Source organism: Sorex fumeus, unplaced genomic scaffold, assembly GCF_029834395.1.
Source record: "Sorex fumeus unplaced genomic scaffold, SorFum_2.1 ptg000039l, whole genome shotgun sequence".
Classification (NCBI taxonomy): domain Eukaryota; kingdom Metazoa; phylum Chordata; class Mammalia; order Eulipotyphla; family Soricidae; genus Sorex; species Sorex fumeus.
This window is the reverse complement of record NW_026606096.1, coordinates 13,476,230-13,495,678: the sequence shown is the minus strand read 5'-3', so window position 1 is coordinate 13,495,678 and position 19,449 is coordinate 13,476,230. Positions and strand designations below refer to the sequence as shown.

The 19,449-nt window shown below is 51.0% G+C and overlaps 2 protein-coding genes across 2 annotated transcripts; both read left to right on the top strand.

Moving 5' to 3' along the window:
* The first annotated feature begins 2,450 nt into the window (after positions 1-2,450).
* On the top strand, positions 2,451-13,413 carry LOC130028122 (collagen alpha-3(VI) chain-like). Its single transcript, XM_056118841.1, has 5 exons — positions 2,451-3,033; positions 3,694-3,897; positions 3,978-4,600; positions 9,170-9,304; positions 13,351-13,413. The coding sequence occupies exons 1-5, from the start codon at positions 2,451-2,453 to the stop codon at positions 13,411-13,413; spliced, it is 1,608 nt and encodes a 535-aa protein (XP_055974816.1).
* Positions 13,414-16,773: 3,360 nt separating this feature from the next.
* On the top strand, positions 16,774-18,195 carry LOC130028121 (tripartite motif-containing protein 75-like). Its single transcript, XM_056118839.1, has one exon. The coding sequence runs from the start codon at positions 16,774-16,776 to the stop codon at positions 18,193-18,195; it is 1,422 nt and encodes a 473-aa protein (XP_055974814.1).
* The last annotated feature ends 1,254 nt before the right edge of the window (positions 18,196-19,449 follow it).

Here is a 19,449-nt window from a genome sequence, read left to right as displayed (position 1 = left end):
CGGCACTGCCCACCATACAGCGAGGGCAGGAGACAGGCTGGGCGGCCGCTGGACAGCTGACCGGCATTTCCTGGGGGTGTGCAGGGTGGGGGCACAGCCGGGGCCCGGAGGAGACTTGGGCCTTCTGAGACAGGGACATAGTGGGGGGACGTGGTGTCTCCGTAGTGGATGGCCTCGGCATCCCCACGAGCAGGGAGGCCTCTGGAAAGAAGATACAAAACCAAGACTGAAACCTTTCTCGGGCTACACGCATTTGGGTTTGCATCCCAAAAACTAGTCTGCTAGAGCCTGGAATCTACATCCCAAAGATCAGGCATGGCTAGCACCTGAGATCTGTATGTCTGAGACCAGCCAGGTTTCTGTGAGAAAAGGAAAACTGCCTCTTACAATGTACTGAAATGACTTACTGAAGGCAGTTGGAAGGGGGGAAATGTTCAGCCTCGTCCAAGCTAGTCAGGACACACGGGAAAGCCGCTTCTAGGACAGATACTCATTTAGCAGAACAACCCACCCTAGAACGGAATTCCCTGGGCGTGTTTCTCCTCTCCTTGTCCAACAAGCATATAAGCATACATAATAGAAATCATTTTGTATGGACACAGTAAGAAATTCTTTAAGCTTATAGAATTGCTCTCCTAGGGCCATCTCAATCTCAGACTACCGTGCTCAGGCCAGATAGTCTTTCCTATCCCTAGCAGGGTCCTAGTCTTGCTGTTACTTTTGGATCATGAAAGCATTTGTCTATGATCAAACTCCTAACTTCTAGTTAAAAATCGTGGCACTTTGGCCTGGCCCATCTCGATGCCAGGGTAGCACATAGCTCACCGCCTGCCCTGGTTCCATCCAGTCCCTCGTCAGGACCTTGCTCTTGGGATTCTGGGAAGTGAGGGCAACTGAGGCTTAAGTTAAGAAAGCAGATGCCCAGGAATGAATAATATTCGAAGCCAATTAAGTCCCAAGCTACAAAAGCACAATATGAATTATCTTCTTGTGTCTCTACAAAAAGGACATTGCCTTAAAGTAAACTATTCAAAAGACAGGAGAGGAGAAAGGCGATATCAACTTACAAGTCCAGTGTCCTAAAAGACTCTGACCTTACAGATTAGCAGATTCTGATTAGGGGAAAAACTGATTAACTGGTTGGGGAGGAGAGCATAGAGAAATGGTTACAGACAAACAAAGGAATGGGAGTGACTCAGGAGCACTGTGATGGGTGCAAACCGACCAACCTAAGCTCCCTGTGGCAAGGGAGAAAGGACAAAGCAAGTATCCTACACTCACTCACACACACACACACACACACACTCACACACACACTCACACACACACAGCACTCACCTATTCTCACACTCAGCCGTGTGCGGGTTGAGGAAGGGGCCGCGACCCTTGCCCCCCCTTCTCCCTTTGCCCGGGGCTTCCTCTCCTGCAGGGACCTTTGTTTATCCTTGGGATGACCTTGCAGCTGGCAGGGGGGCACACTCTGCCTAGGACCCCAGCGGCGGCGGGCAGGGAAGCAGGAGTGCCCCCTGCAGGCAGGGCGGGGTGGCGGCCAGCCTCTGTCCTCTACTCTTGTCCCTTGTGGCCGGGCTGCCCATGTTGGGGAGCGTGAGCGGGGCGTCCCTGCAAGGCGTAGGGGTCCCGTGTCCCTCGTGCCCAGCCGCATACGTGTGTCCCGTGTGGGGACAGGACATGCTGGGGGGAGGTGCCTGAGACCCCCGCCTCGTGCCCAGGAGCCTCTGCCCAGCCCACCGCTCTAGTTAAAGGCTGGACGGTGGCAGCAGTGAGTGGATGCCACCGGGCTCTGCGTGAGGGCTCCTTGCTGCTGACGGCCCCTAAGTGCTGCCTGCCTGCATGTGCAATGCCCTCAGAGCATTGTTTTGGGAGCACTCAGTCCTGGCTCCCATGCCCAACTCAGGCGGTCACCTGTGCTTGGACAGTGGACAGCAGGCACGACTCACGGCCACCCAGGCTGTGCCCTGGCCTGACCGCTGTGCCCTGCTCAGGGTGCTGGGATGCCACAACCCCAAGAGCTAACGGGGCCAGCACGACTGCCCCTGTTGGACCCGGGCTTCCTGCTCGTGAGATTCAGGGGCCCCGTCACTGTGTCCCAGTGGAAGAGGGTGCTGTGGGGTCAGCCCTGCCGTGTCAGGGACTCGTGACCCCTAGGCCAGAGCCAGGGCCGCTGGGAGACGTGACCCGTCACCCAAACTGAGATTCGGAGGCCACAGTCCGGCTGGGTCTAGGGGACGGGCGGGGACGAGATGGATTTCTGTGCCAGGGTCGCACAGGGGGACCCGGGAGGTGGGCCGGCTGCAGTCTGTGGGGCGCGTGTGCCGTGGCCAGAGCCCCCTGCTCTGCGCCCACATTGCCTGCTCTTGTGGTAGGTGGCGGGGCCGCGGGACAGTGGGCGGGTCGGGCCACCACTGACTCCGCCCGTTGCACCCGCAGCCATGGAGGTCAACAAGAGGGACATCGTGTTCCTGGTGGACGGCTCCTCACCGCTGGGCCAGGCCAGCTTCAACGCTGCCCGTGAGTTCCTCGTCAAGGTCATCCAGACGCTGGAGGTCGGCCAGGACCTCGTCCAGGTGGTCGTGGCCCAGTACGCGGACACAGTCCGGCCCGAGTTCTACTTCAACACTCACCCGGGCCGCAGGGAGGTGGTGGCCGCCCTGCGCAGGATGAAGCCCATGGACGGCACCGCCCGCTACACGGGCTCCGCCCTCGACTTCGTCCGCGACCGCCTCTTCTCCAGCACCAACGGCCACCGGGCCTCCGAGGGCGTCCCCAAGCTGCTGGTGCTGATCACAGGTGGGCGGTCGCTGGATGATGTAAGCCGGCCGGCCCAGCGGCTCCGTCGCGCTGGCATCATGGCCTTCGCCGTGGGCAGCAAGGCGGCCGACGAGGCTGAGCTGCGGGAGGTGGCCTTCAACGCCTCCCTGGTCTTTGTGCCGGCCGAGTTCCGCACGGCCCCCCTGCACGCACTGCTCCCCCGCCTGGTGGCCCCGCTCAGGACCTTCTCGGGGATCACGGAAGGTGAGGGGCTGTCGGGGGCTGTGGGGGCACTGACGTGGGCGTGGGGAAGGGGCTTCTGGGGCCACAGGAAGTCGGGGGTCTGGAACCACAGGAGGCTCCGGGGGTGCGGGGTGTTGGGCCACGGGTGGTGGGCTTCCCTGGACTGTGAGAGGGGCAGGGCTGCTCTCTGGGGAGACGGAAGCCGGCCACCCTCTGCCCGCCCCTGGATCGGGGAGGGGGGTGCGGCGAGGCGTAAGTCTGAGCCCGGGTGCAGGGAGGGGCGCGGCGTGCAGGCGGGAGAGGCGCGGCCTGTGGGCAGGGGTCTGTGGCCAGGGCTGGGACACGCCCTCTGGCTGCTCAGGCCGCCAGTTCTCATCTGCTTGGGGCCTCACTGGGCTGCTCCTGGCCACAGTGCTCAGCAATACTGTGGGGCGGGGCCACACTCAGGCCCTGAGCCGCCGCCCCGGCTGCTGGTTTGCTGGTGTCTCAGGCCATGGGGCGAGCACTGTCCGCTGAGCACCGCCCGGGCCTGGCCTCCTGGTCCCCGGCTGTCCTGCCAGACTCACAGCCCCCAGGTCTGCGGAAGGTTGCGCATATCCGCGGGGTTGTCCCAGGCCGGGTCCGGGGCGGTCGGCAGCGCCGCCCCTCCGGCCCTCACTGGACGTGCCCTGTCCCTCGCAGAGAGCAAGCAGGACATCCTGTTCCTGCTGGACGGCTTGGCCAACCTGGTGGGCCAGTTCCCCGCCGTGCACGGCTTCCTCTACAAGGTCGTCAAGGAGCTGGACGTGCGTCCGGGCAGCACGCGAGTGGCCGTGGCGCAGTTCAGCGACCGAGAGGCCCACGAGAGGAGCCCTCAGGCCTGGGTGGACCGGACTCCTCCAGGGGGTCCGGGGTGCCTCAGAGACGAGTGCATTCCCGTCCCGAGTCACCCGCGCCACCCGCGCTGACGTGTCTCTCCCCCGCAGACGTGCCCAGCGACGCGGCCGACATCGTCTTCCTGATCGACAGCTCGGACGGCGTGAGGCCCGAAGGCCTGGCCCACATCCGGGACTTCGTGGGCAAGATCGTGCGGAAGCTCAGCATCGGGCCCAGCCGGGTGAGGGTGGGCGTAGTGCAGTTCAGCGACGAGGTGCACCCCGAGTTCTACCTGAAGACCCACAAGGCGCAGGGGCCCATGCTGGGGGCCATCCGCCGCCTGCGCTTCAAGGGCGGCGCCCCCCTCAACACCGGCAAGGCGCTGGAGTTCGTGGCCAGGAACCTCTTCGTCAAGTCGGCCGGGAGCCGCATCGAGGAGGGCGTCCCCCAGTTCCTGGTGCTCATCTCCTCGGGGAGGTCCAGTGACGAGGTGGACGAGCCGGCCGCCGAGCTCAAGCGGGCAGGCGTGGCCTCAGTCACTGTGGCCAGGAACGTGGACCGCGAGGAGCTGCTCAAGATCTCCCTGAGCCCCGAGTACGTGTTCTCCCTGAGCACCTTCCGGGAGCTGCCCACCCTGGAGCAGAAGCTGCTCACGCCCATCACCACGCTGACGACCCAGCAGATCCAGCACCTGCTGGACGCCTCGACCCACCCGCCCCCAGGTGAGATGAGGGTGGCGGGGGGGGGGGGGGGGGGGGCGGCGGGCAGGGCTGCACCTTCAGTCACTCTCCCAGGCCCAGGGCGTTTAGGGTCTAGGGAGCTGCCTCACTGCTCCAGCTGTGGCTAAATACTGGCCACGGGGGCTCCTGACCAGCCCTCAAGGGCCCTCGAGTGCAGGCTGCTGTTTGCTGAGTCGATTCCCTCAGGAAAGCGTCTCACTTCCTGTCCTCCTCCACTCAGCAGCGTCACCTCACTGAGGGGTCCCCAGATGCTGCCGTCCTGTTCCTAACTTCTGTCCACAGAGCACAGGGACATGGTCATTTTTCTGGGTCCTGTGGCACTTGGGTTGACGACTGTGAATGGTGCAGCTGGTGGCTCAGGGACTAAACAACCTGAAAAATGACAGTTGACGAGCATTTTCCTGGCCCGAGAGGTCTCCTTCCACCCTGTGGATTCCCACTTTGGGGCCTTCTCTCACCTCGTACCACTTTCCCCAGAGACTGCAGTGATTCCCACTGCTGCCAGCGGTGTCAGAATCTCCCCCCTGGGCCAGCCCTCTCCCTGTGCTGCCCTCGCTGTTGACCGTCTTTTGGAAACCGCCACTCTCACAGGTGCAGGCACTGGCTCTGGGGCGATGGCCCACGTGTCTCTTAGTCAGTCCTGCTGAGCGCCTCCTTGACGTGCGACTGTGCTGTTTCCGTGTCATGTTTTGTGATGGCTGGTGTCTTGTGCTTGAAGTTTTGGCTCTACAGTGCACAGTCTGGTCGCTGGGCCTCTCTGGGTTGAGCCAGACATTCCTACCAGCAGTGAATGAGTTATTTTTCCTTTTTTAAAAATTTTTATTAGTGAAACACCATGAGGTACAGTTGAGACTTATAAATTTTTGTGCTTGGGTTTCAGTTATACAATGATCGAGTACCCATCCCTCCACCAGTGCCCATTCTCCACCACCACTAATCCCAGTATCCCTCCCACCCACCCCCATCCCCCCATCCCACCCTGCCTCTGTGGTTATTTTGTTCTCTCTCTCCTTTTGGGTGCTGTGGTTTGCAAAAGAGGAATTGAGTGGCAATAATGTTCGGTCTATCATCTACTTTCAGCATGCATCTCCCATCCTGGGTGGATCTTCCCAACACCCTTTATTTAGTGCTGCCTTCTCTATCTGAGCTGCGTTTACCCCTAGAGTGTGCGGCTGGCCTCCGAGCTATGGAATAAAACCTCCTGGGAGAGTTCTTTTCTCACTATTCTCTCCACCAGCAGATTTTGACTACTATTTCTGATATGTGCCATTATCACTGATGTGAGATGCTATCTCACTGTCTTCTTGATTTGTATTTCCTAAATGATAAGTGATGCTGAGAAATTTTTCACGTGCCTATTGACCATCTACTTGTCTTCCTCTGAGACATCTGCTCATTTCCCTCCCTTAAAATGAAACTACTCATTTCCCATACATTCCTGTCCTATCCATTCTGCTATACCTATCACCATCTCATTAGTAGCCCTGCATTTATTCTGTTGCTCAGGACAACAACTGTGATCAACCCTTTACTCAACCAGCCTTTTTGTCTAGAAGAATTCTCACAAAAATATCTATGCCTGAGAAAATTATATGGTGAAAAATGTCATTTTCTTCCTTATTAATGACAGTTTGGGAACTTCTATGGTTATTTTGAAGTAAGCAGAGCTTTAGTTCACAGTGATGCAAACTCTATTGTAAAGCGCTCTGGGTTTATTAGCAGTGAAAGTAATGGGGGAAGCACCAGTGCAGGTTAAGGCAAAGTCTCTACTGTGAAAAACACTACTCTGGCAGCTAAGTGACTACATTGATTTTGCTTTGCCCTGCTTTCCCTCCATCCCCTCCTTCTCTCCTACTCTCCCTCCTCTATTGCCTCCTCCTCCTCCTCCTCCTCCTCCTCCTCTTCCTCCACTTCTTTTCCTTTAATTTGGCTTTTGGGCTTGTTGCCTACTGACCAAGTAAAAGAATGCTTGATTTTTCATTCCCCCTTTGTCCTGCTCAAAGTTGGGCAACTTCCCAGTAAGGAGGTTTCAGATTGGGGAAAATGCACCCTTGTTAATGATTTGTAAATGATGTATGAGGAACAGCACAATCTTTGCAGATACGTCAAAGCTATATCAAAGCAGGTCGTTCTCACCAATAGCATTATGTTGAAAGGGTCACCAGGTGGCTGACCAATGGTGCATGGCTCTGTTCATTGTCCCATCCACTTTCCCACGTCCCACCCACTTTTCTTTCTTTTCGGTGGGCTGTGGAAACATACTGAAGTCTGTACCTGTGCTCTGAATAAACGCACGCACGCATTCATGCCACCTCCTGAATGACGGAACCCTGTGTGACTCGAGCGCTGATTTCACCCTGACGGCCCTCCCTTGGCTCGGCCCCGCAGCGTTGGACGCGGCAAGTGGAGGTTCCACCGAGATCAGGTACGAGGGAGAACCGGACAGGGCTCACCTGCGCATAGGCAGGGGGAGAGCCTGCGTATAGGCAAGGGAAAAACCGCATATAAGCGGGGGATTAAACAGTTTATGGTGCACCATGGGATATTCTGACTCAAAAACTCGGCTGGCCACCGAGTTGACTGAGTTACTGAAACAGCAGGGAACTGCTATTAAGTTTAGTACCGCACTCGAGTTCATTACAGTAATAGGGGAAGTCAGCCCTTGGTTCCTGATAGGGGGAGAATTCAAAATCTGTGACTGGGAACAGGTTAAGATCGACCTACAGAGAGCCCTCAGAGATAGGGGGTCAGATAGGGTTCCCGTGCTACATTCTCCCTCTGGAGATTGGTTAAAAAAGTGCTGTCAACCACCCGTGTCCAGGTGCAGGAACAGCTGTGTGACCTCCAAAAAACCTGCCGGGAAATCCAGGAGGAGGAAACAGGGCGCTCTCTGCAGGGGGACGCTGGCGATGATATAGCTGAACTAAAATATGCCGAAGTCCCCGTGATTTCTGAATGTGGGAGCCAGACTCCTCTTGCCCCCGATCTAGACACAGAAGAAAAGCAGCTACTGTCTGGTTCCAGACCTCCCCACCAATCTTTGGGGGCGAGATATATTCTCGGCCATGGGCGCAGTTCTAGTCACACTGCCTGGCCACCTCCAGACCCCCCTGGTTTCTTTCCAGACTGTAGCCCATATTACTAGTGATTACCCAGCCCCGGGGCAAGGGGACCCCATAACTCTCATGCCCGTGGAAGAACTGGAAGGGGCCACAAACCCTGGGCTGGAACATAAGCCTTTTTAATCGGGGCCACTGTCGAGCATCCTCCCCCCACCCCCATTACCTGGAAATCAGATGATCCAATCTGGGTGGAGCAGTGGCCCCTACCTAAAGAGAAATTACAGGCCGCATATGCCCTAGTGTCCAAGCAATTAGAAAAGGGGCACATTACCCCATTCACATCTCCCTGGAATATCTCAATCTTTGTTATAAAGAAAAGGACAGGCGGGTGGGGATTATTGCAAGATCTCAGAGCAGTCAATGACACCATGCATCCAATGGGGGCCCTGCAGCCAGGGCTCCCCCATCCCTCCGCTATACCAAAGTCCTGGCAATTGTTAGTGATAGAGCTTAAAGACTGTTTTTTCAATATTCCATTAGCTCCTAAAGATTGTCAAAGATTTGCCTTCTCTCTACCTTCCCCCAAATTTCAGGAGCCCTATCAGCGCTACCAATGGGTAGTCCTTCCCCAGGGCATGACTAATAGTCCCACTATGTGTCAGATATATGTTGCAGCAGTTTTAGCTCCAGTCCGGGCTCGTTTCCCCAACGCACTTTTGATTCATTATATGGATGACATCTTAGCCGCCTGCCCCACCAAAGACCTGTTACTTCAACTCTATGATCATGTCCGTGTCACCCTGGAGTCAGCAGGACTTGTAATCTCCCCGGACAAGGTACAGCTCTCTCACCCATACAGATACTTAGGATACACCATAAACAAGGTGGGAATAGCGCCTCAAAAAATACAGTTTGCCACCTCCCATTTAAAGACTCTACAACAAAGGCAACAGTTTTTGGGAGAACTCCAATGGCTCCGACCATCCTTCTCCCTGCCCACGGGAGAGCTCAAACCTCCTTTTGAACTACTGAAGGGGGATTCTGACCCCTCCTCACCTCATCATTTGACCCCTGAGGCACAATTGGCTCTTAGAAAACCAGAGGATGCCTTAGAAGAAATGCAAATACACCATATTGATTACAATCTACCACTACAATTTATAGTGCTTCCTTCAGAGTTTGCCACAACTGAAGTTTTCTGGCAGACTGGTCCATTATATTGGGTCCACCTCTCGGCTTCCCCCACCCGAACGGTGATTCTCTATCCCACCTTAGTTTCTCAATTACTCTGGAAGGCCAGAACCATAGGGTGTGCACTCTTTGCTAAGGATATGGACATATTGCTCGTTCCCTATTCCAAAGAAATGATTAATAATCTGATACAATATGATGATTCCTGGTGCCTTTTTGTCTGCTCCTTTAAAGGCCAAATTATATCCCAAACATAAACTTCTGCAAAGCTTCAAGATTTACCCTATTATCTTCCCCCGAATCATTAAGACCACCCCCCTTCCGGGCGCACGGACCCTCTTTACCGATGGCTCTAAAAGCGGTCTAGCCGTAGTGGTTGATGGGCAGGATGTTCACGCCATACAGTTTGCTGAAACCTCGGCGCAATTTGCAGAAGTATCTGCTGTATTATTGGCCTTGCAGACATTCCCTAATGAGCCCCTCAATATTTACACTGATAGTGTGTATGTTGCCAATATCTTCCCCCCAATTAGAAACAGCACTCCACATAGGTGAGGGCTCAAAAATTTTATCTCAATTACAAACATTGCAACTGTTGATTTGGGCTAGAAAGGACCCCCTCTTTGTGGGTCATATTAGAGGACACTCTGGCCTCCTGAGACCCCTTGCAGAAGGTAATGAACGAGCAGATAAAGCTACCTGCTTAATAATGACATTCCTAGAATATGATAAGGCCATACAGCTACATAAAAAATTCCACCTTAATGCCCAGTCTCTTCGTTTTCATATGGGTTGTTCCAAAGCCGAAGCTCTCTCCATAACCATTGTCTGTCCCGCTTGCGCTCCTTATATACATTCCCCATCCCTAGGAGTCAATCCTAGAGGACTGAGAGCAAATGATATTTGGCAAATGGATGTGACCCACACTAATTCATTGGGTAACCGGCATTATCTCCATGTCTCAATAGACACACACTCGGCATGATTTTTGCCTCACTACATGCCGGGGAAAAAACGAAACATGTTATAGATCACCTTACCACCGCTTTCTCATAGATGGGAAATCCCAGGCAAATTAAAACTGACAATGGACCGGCCTATACAAGCCGCGCCTTTCATTTCTTTTGTGAAACCTGGGATATTGCACATACAACAGGCATTCCCTATAACCCCCAAGGACAGGCTATCATAGAGCGAGCGCACCGACATCTCAAAACTTATATTTCTAAAACAAAAGAGGGTGAGATCTACCAAGGCTGTCAAGGGCCACAAGCACTCCTATCCACAACCTTATTCATTTTAAATTTTTTGCTCCTCGATGATTCGGGCCGCAGTGCAGCCCAACGTCACTTCGCTACTCCGGCTCCCCTTAAAGAAATGGTGAAATGGAAGGACCTGTCCTCAGGAACCTGGCAACCACCGGCAGCGATACTTGCCAGAGTCAGAGGTGCAGTCTGTGTATATCCAACTAATGCATAAAAACCCATTTGGGAACCAGAGCGCCTGGTCAGGTCAATACACAAACCCCCCTCTTAAGCCCATCCATCCCAAAACCCAGTCTTGGCCCAATCATTAACCCCCTCAGGAGTCTTATCGAAGCCACATATCAGACTCTGAATGTTACTGCCCCAAACCTGACTGAAGCCTGCTGGCTGTGCTATAGCCCCATGCCACCGATTTATGAGGCCATGGGTATTAACGCCTCATACAATGTTAATTACAGAGCCCCTGGGGAGTGGAAGGCCCGCCCCCAGGGACTGACCATGACCCAGATTAGCGGCCAAGGACATGTGTAGGTACAGTCCCTCAAAACAAGAAGGAGTTGTGTGCACAGAATGTGGAGTCCCCAGGGTGGAGTAACTCCGCCTGGATCTCACCAACAATTGGAGCTTGGTGGGCCTGTTCACATTCAGGATTAACACCCCACTTGGCAGGCTCAGTATTTAATGCCTCCCAAGAATTTTGTCTTATGGTATTGTTATCCCAAAAATTATATAACACCCTGCTGAGGTACTCCTTGACTACTGGTCCAATTCCCCTGATGTCCTGCGTAGGAACCGCAGGGAACCCATATCCGCACTAACCATCACCACTCTGTTTGGCATAGGCCTGGCAGGTGCCGGCACTGGCATCGCTGCTCTGGCAACCCAACATTCTGGCCTATCTTCTCTAAGAGCAGCTATTGATGAGGACCTGGACCGTATAGAAAAATCTATTAGCCATCTTGAAAAGTCCTTGACCTCCCTGTCCGAGGTAGTCTTGCAAAATAGGAGGGGGCTCGACTTGCTCTTCCTTAAAAACGGAGGGCTGTGCGCAGCGCTGGGAGAAGAGTGCTGCTTTTACGCCGACCACATGGGGGTAGTCCGAGATTCCATGGCTAAGCTGAGAGAAGGCCTGGAACGGCGTAAAAAGGAGAGAGAGGCTCAGGAAGGGTGGTTCGAGTCTTGGTTCAATCAATCCCCCTGGTTCACCACCCTGATATCTACTATAGCAGGCCCTCTGATCATACTATTACTGATGCTTACATTTGGGCCCTGCATCCTGAGTCGACTTGTCTGATTTGTCAGAGACCAGATTGGCAGCGTGATCGGCAGATCACTCAAATTACTTTATGCAGCTGAGAGAAACTAGCAAAGAGCAGTCCTATTCAGAGAGGTATTTCTAATGGGCCTGGGAAGCCTCTTTCTTTATCTGTTGCAGTGACCTGATCCCGTGACTGGTACCGGAAAATGCAGGAGAAGAAGGAGTGCGGACCGGACCCATACAGAAACCCCGGATCACTGAACGAAGAGATCCCCATCACCCCTCTACCCTACCCCTGCCCCTCTTTTCTGAGCCACGCTCCATTCTGGTCAAGCCACACTGGGTCCTGCATGGTCTGGTAGAAATGTCACGAACCTTCCCCTGTGCCTCCTCACGGTTAAGGAAATATGTCCTTGCCCAGGATACCCAATGACGGGCAACTTCCGTCACCGTCGCGCACACCCAAGACAGGGGCTAAGGCATTCTCCCAAAGGACGGGTACCATGGCGGGGCGACGGACGACCTAAGACAGGGGTCCTGGCATGCCATAATTGGAAAAAAGGGGTGAGATGTTGCCTACTGACCAAGTAAAAGAATGCTTGATTTTTCATTCCCCCTTTGTCCTGCTCAAAGCTGGGCAACTTCCCAGTACAGGAGGTTTCAGTTTGGGGAAAATGCACCCTTGTAAATGATTTGTAAATGATGTATGAGGAACAGCACAATCTTTGCAGATATGACAAACCTATATCAAAGCAGGTCGTTCTGACCAATAGCATTATGTCGAAAGGGTCACCAGGTGGCTGACCAACTGGTGCATGGCTCTGTTCATTGTCCCATCCACTTTCCCACGTCCCATCCACTTTCCTTTCTTTTGGGTGGGCTGTGGAAACATACTGAATGTACCTGTATTCTGAATAAACGCACGCACGCATTCATGCCATCTCCTGAATGACGGAACCCTGTGTGACTCGAGTGCTGATTTCACCCTGACAGCCCTCCCCTGGCTCGGCCCCACAGCGCAGGTTGCAGCAGGGGCCCCATCTGGTGATGGTCTGGGATTACTAATGATTCTAGGCTTAAGGATTCCACTGGTGTTGCTATGTGTGGAGCCAGGGATTGACCAGGTTAGCTAGGTGGAGTGTCTCACCCTCTGTACTATCTCTTAGAAAGCCCCAGAGTCTGCTTTCCTAGTTATAATATAACAGTGTGAGCACTTGAGCTTTATGTGTTTGTGAGCTTCAGAGTAATATTCCTTGCAGGCAGAAAAAACGGGGCTTTCAAAACACTGTCTTGTGTGTAGGTCTGCAAGTATTTGAAAATTACTTGTCACCATCCTACCCATCCACTCTAACGATAGCGCAGGGATATATATATATATATGTACATACATATATTTCATTATGATAACAAGAAAATAATCTCCCTATCTTTAGAATTGTTTCACTTTAAGCTTGATCCATGAGGAATCTAGAAAACTCTCCTGAACATTTTGTACTTCATAGGCATTTTATAAATGTTGAAAGTTTAATTCAATGCACTCAACAGAGAACTCTTATATTTAGAATGGATATTTCAACCTGGATATCTAACACGCAGGACAAACACAAAACAAATATAATGTAATATGAATCTTCTAAAAACAGATAAAAATGCCAAATCAAGTACAGAATATTTTGACTGAAATTTCCTTAAGAGTTCTCACTGGCCATTTACAACTAAGACATAACCTGAATATCAGCATAACTAGCCTTGACCTACCCTTTTGCATTTCTGTGATTGTGTTCAACATCCAATTTCCTTGCTAGAAGCTCTTCATCATTATTCCCACCTCATTAGTCATACTGCCCGTCAAATTTCCTGCTTACCTGACTGCTCTACCCACCCCTTTAAATTCTGAGGGTTTTTCTTTTAATATTGTTGTAACTTTTTCTGACATCCTATAGGCTTCTCTGTCCTCGTAATTGCAGAAATCAGAAGAACTCCCGTACCCATTCCTGTTCCCCACCCCCTCAGCAGTGGTTGAAGCCTAAAGTGCTTACTTTTCTGTGGTCCATGCACAGTCTCCAGAACATTCCCCAGGACAGCATTAACCCTTCCTTTGTGAACCTGGCCTTAGTCCCTAGGACATCTTCAGTTCTGTTTTGAATGTGAAAATGAATTTATGTTCATCTTGTATATCTTTTTTCTTCATGTTGTAACAAAAAGGAAAAACAAGAAAAAATAAGAACTTTCTTTTCAATGTGAGAAAAGCACGGAGCTTGTAACATACTAAACTCAAGAATTTCTAAGAAAGGAAACTAGTAGGAAAATTATAGACGCTAAGAGCACATTTGTGAAGCCTGAAAAATACGTTAGGAAATAACTTGTAAAGGTAAAGGTAAAGGCCCTCCCGTTGATCGTCGATTTGCTCGAGCGGGCCCAGTAACGTCTCCATTGGAGACTTTGTTGTTACTGTGTTTGGCATATCGAATACTCTCGGTAGCTTGCCGGGCTCTCCGAGAGGGGCGGAGGAATCGAACTCGGGTCGGCCATGTTGGCCGCTTGTAAGGCGAACGCCCTACCCTCTGTGGAATTTCAAAAGAACTTTGTTTTGTTTCCTGAACATTTTCTATGTAAACTGCCTTTTTTTTAGGAAAGTATGATTCTTTTTAATTTCTTGCCTGATATGGAAACCAAACAGAATTGAATGCACAGTAAAATTATTTTGGAAAAATAATGCACACAGCTTAACTAAAGGTTGGATATAAAACACAAAGTATATTTATTTGAATATTGGATGATTATCTTTTAGTGACTACACATTTATAATTTGTTATTTCCCTAGTTGTAATATTATTTCCTATAGGGAGAAGTTATTTTTATTTTTTCCCATAATTTTATTTATTTTTCTTCTTATATTTATTTATTGAATCACTGTGGGAAAAGTTACAAAGCTTTCAGGTTTAAGTCTAAGTAATACAATGATCAAACACCTTTCCCTTCACCAGTACTCACTTTTCACCACCAAGAAGCCCAATATACCCCCTCCCAATGCCTGTAAGGCAGATGATTTCTACTTAATTCTTCTCTACATTGATTACATTCATTATTTCGACAAAAGATGCACCATATTGTTTAGAATTCCTCCCCCTGCACAATCAGAACTGCTGAAAAGGCATTGTGAAATACTTTGTGTAAACTGCCTTTTAATAGAAATGTCAAAATGTCAGAAGAAGCTGAAGAGAAACCAAATAATCATCAATTTTGTGATAACCAAAAAGCTCTATGTGCCCATGGAATGCTGCAAGTCTAAATAAAATCTCTGGAAAGCCGAACCTGATATCTGAGACCAAAGATCACCCTCGAAAGGCCAGGGATAATGGACATGGTACCATGCATGGGACCGCTGGACTAGAGCCGTTACCAAATGGATTCCACAGGACTTCAAAAGATGGAGTGGCCACTCACCTATGAGATGGTCAAATCGGTTTGAGGCTCTTCATATTCCTGGAGCGAGCAGATGCCATTGGGCTACACTAGCACGCGATATTTTTTTTTATTTTTATTAATTGGGAATGCTAATTAGAATTGCAGATTACCAAGGAAATTGTTGAAAATATTTGCATTGTTTATTAGCAGTTATTCAACAGATATTTTTTATTTTTATTAATTGTGAATGCTAATTAGAATTGCAGATTACCAAGGAAATTGTTAAAAATATTTGCATTGTTTATTAGCAGTAATTCAACAAGTTACTTATGTATCAGACAACTCATTTTTTCCCTCTTTCAAGAATCTATTTATTTAAATTTATTTCCTTAGTTTTTCCAAATTTCCTCTTATATTTTAGATAAACACTGTGATTTACAAAGATCTTCATGAGGGAAAACTTTTTTACGTAAATGAGTGTTAAAAAATTATTGATCAAGAAGAAATGCAAAGCATTATGACTGTAAAATATTGGTGACTTACTGGAAAAAATAAAAAAAATCATTAGGAAGGACTGATAATACTTGTCATGCATGTGACCTACCCAGATTGAATCTTGGGACCTCAAAGAGTTCCCCAAGTCCACGAGGACTGATAAATGAAGAATAAGCAATGAGCATTGCTAGATGTGGCAGAAAAAAAAAAACAGCACAAAAGTCTCTGGGATGATGTTTAACACATTGAATTTCAGGACAAAACAAAATTAAATAAAAATTCTGAGGTCAGCAATATAATAGAGACTAAGGTTCCTGTCTTCCCCACAGCTGATCCAGTTTACTCTGCTGGAAAACAATTGGTAGGTACTTCAAACCCTGCCAGGAGTAACCCCTGAGCATAGAGCCCAAGGTAAGTCTGATCCCAGCTCTTTGTGACCCCAAACTAAGCAAAACAAACAAGCCTGCTGTGCAGTCTGGCACTTCAGTATTTGTTTATTTGCCTCTTTGTTTATTTGTTTTATGGTGGGAGCACACACCCTACAGTGCTTGGGGGTACTTGCCTGCCTCTGGGCTCAAGGATCACACCTGGCAAACACCTTACAGCCTCCACTATCTCTCTGATGCCAACAGCACTCAGTTTCTAGTTTATTTATCATTTCTACTTTTCCTCAACAAGGATGGGATGTGGAAAATGAAGACAATTGAAGAAGGGCTTGCTTCCCTTGAAAGCTAGTTCCCTGAACATGGCATTCCTTGTGACAAAATACAGGTCTGGGAAATAACTCAGCCCTCTGAGAATCCCGTGAGTTGAGCCCCACCCTATTGCAGGGTGGTTCTCCTGAGCCCTACCCTAGGATGTATATAAATGCTGTGCTGAGTGCAGGGCAAGCAGTGCCAGCCTGAAGTCTGTATCCTGCAAGGAGAGAAGCTCACCAACAGCACCGAGCACTGTGCAGGGCTAGAATCAGGACCAAGGTGAGTAGTGATCATCACAATTGTTGCCTTATGTGGGGCAGAGGTGGGGCAGAGAGATGAAACAGTGGGTGGGGGGATGTGCTTCTTGCTGGGCCAGAGCTTAATTAACTTCACAGCATCCTTCGTGCGCACTTGGTGCAGGTTCTAGGGGGCACCTATTTGACTATCTGGTATCTATTTTTTTTTTTTACTGAGTCCCAGAATTAAGTTCCCTTTTCTCTGATGTGAATGGGGTCATTTTCCCATTCACAGAGAGTTGGCATCTATGAAGCAATATTATTTGAAAAGGGAACCCTAATGCATTAGGCTCCAGCAGTTCGATTGGTCTTAGGAGAGTACACTTGGAGAAGCCCTTGAGTCTAGAAGTGTGCTGGTCATCAGAGAGACACATCCATAGAGGAGATCAGAACAAATGACTGAGTGTGTAACTGTTTTCCTGGCAGGAGAGAGCCTGAGGGTTTCAACTGCCTGAGGAAAATCACTCCCGACCTGCCCTTCCCACATCCGAGGATGGAGGAGGTGTCAGCAGCCCTGGCCAAAATGCAGCCAGACCTCATCTGTCGCATCTGCCTGGAATACATCAATGACCCCGTCACCATCGACTGCGGCCACAGCTTCTGTGACTCCTGCATCCGCATGTCATGGAAGGACCTGAAGGACACATTCCCTTGTCCCGTGTGCCGGCAGTCCCGCCAGGAGATGCGCGTCAGTGCCAACGCCCAGCTGGGCAGGCTGGTGGACCTGGCGATGCTACTGCACAGCTCTGGGAGCAGCGAGATGGCACCGGCAGAGGAGGGCAGTTGTGAGGAGCACAGGCAGGGAGTGAGCCTCTTCTGCGAGGATGACCAGGAGCTGGTGTGTCCTCTGTGTGCCCAGGGCCCTGCCCACCAGGGCCACCACATCAGGTCCGTGGCTGAGGCAGCGGCTCATCACAGACAGAGGCTCAGCGACTGCATCGAGTCCCTGAAGAAGCAGCTGGCAGAGGTGCAGAAGCGAGATGTCGCCCAAGACAGAAACCTCCTGCAGCTGAGAGCAGACGGGGAAAAGCACAGGAGTCAGCTGGCCTCGGAATTTGAGCAGCTCACCCAGTTTGTGGAGCGTGAGCATGAGGCCGCGCTCTGCAGGCTGACAGAAGAGGACAAACGCCTGCAGCAGCAGCTCAGGGAAAACCTGGAGGCCTACTCGGACCACATCTGGGAGCTGGAAGACCTCAGACGGGATGTGGCGGAGCGGAGCGTGATGTCCGAGGAGATGGTGCTGAGGGGCGTGAGGGGCCTGCAGCAGCGCTGTGCGGGCCTGCAGCTCCCGGCCGTGCAGCCCCTGTGCTTTAGGCCCGTGGCCTACAGCCTCCCTCCTCTGCACTCGGCGCTCAACAGCATCATCCGGAGATTCCGAGAGAGCATCAGCCTGGACCCCGACACGGCCCACCCCAGCCTGCGAGTGTCCCAGGACCTCCAGTCGGTGACCTGCGTGAGGAAGAGGTCCAAAGGGGATGGGGGCACCAAATCCTGTAATGACACCGGCCAGCTGGTGGTCCTGGGCCGGGAGGGCTTCGCTTCTGGCCGCCACTACTGGGAGGTGCAGGTGGGCGCCAATCCCGAGTGGGCCGTGGGCGTGTGCAGCGTCGCGCCTTCGGCCCAGACCTCGCGTCCCCTGGCGGGTCCCAAGAGATGCTGGACACTGCAGCTGCAGGATAGCGACTACCTGGCCGTGAGTGCGGGGGCGGTGCCTCTGGCTCTCAGGGACCAACCCACGGCCATCGGCGTTTACCTGGATTGGGAGCTGGGCCAGCTTTCCTTCTACAACGCCGCCGACAGGTCTCACCTGCACTTGTTCACCGAGTCCTTTGCTGAAGAGCTCAAGCCGTACTTCCGCGTGGGGCCGGACTGCGCCCCTCTCTCTGTGGGCTCGGGGAGGGCAGAGGAGGGGTGAGCACACTCTGGGCTTACCCCCTTCCTTCATGTGGACAGCTGGTGGTTTTCTAAATTTGGAATTCTTTGCATCAGATGTTGATACTTAAGGAAGATGGCGGAAGAAATGTTCCCATTTTGTAACACTTTATAATGCAAAACCAATTATTTTGTATCTTTATGTCTATTTTTAATAAGAAAATTTTAAGTACAGACATTTTTAGTTTCATATTTTCTTTCGTCATAAAGTTATTTTCTAAGACATTGCAAAATATTCATGTGCGGGCTCACTAGTTGCTTTTCTCTAGTGCCGAAATGTTCTGCTTGTTCCTGGACACTGTTTGTATATTCTTAGCGATTATGTATGTTCAACCAATTTTCCTCGATTTTGTAACCCTTTCGGGGTTTTCTCTGAGCATGAAGCAAGCATTATCCCCTAAGGCCAGCTAGGTGAGGCCCAAATACTAAAATAAAGGAGCACTGCATTGCAGTGTCCTCCCATTGTTCATCGATTTACTCGAGTGGGCCCAGTAACGTCTCCATTTTGAGACTTGATGTTACTGTTTTTGGCATATTGAAGAGGTCACAGGGAGCTTGCCAGGCTTTGCTCTATGGGTGAGATACTCTGGGTAGCTTGCCGAGCTCTCCAAGAGGGGCGAAGGAATAGATCCTGGGCCGACCGAAAATAAAGTAAATAAATAAAAGATAAAACAAAAGAAGTTCTGAATTTTTTATGAATATATTGTTACAATTACAGACATAATTAGGAAGCAGATAACACTCACTTTTATATATCCCCCACTCAAGATTGCACCCCTCTGACTGTAGGCACAAGAAAGGTTCAGGGGGATGATCCCTTCCTTCTTCCTTCCTTGGCTTCTCTGACTCTCACCCTTCCCCCACCCTCCCAGTGTGGAAAGCTGGTGGTCTTTTAGATTTCGGGGTGACTGCATAGGTGTTCACTTTCCGTGAACATGGGGGAGAAATGATCTCTTTCTCATAATTCTTTTTTTGGGGGGGGGATCACACCCGGCAATGCAAAGGGGTTACTCCTGGCTCTGCGCTCAGGAATCACTCCTGGTGGTACTCGGGGGACCACATGGGATGCTGGGAATCGAACCCGGGTTGGCCGCATGCAAGGCAAACGCCCCACTCACTGTGCTTTTACACCAGCCCTTCTTTTTCACAATTCTACAAATTTGTAGAATTTGTAGAACTGTTACTGTTACTGTGTCTGGCATATCGAATACATCACGGGTGGCTTGCCAGGCTCTGC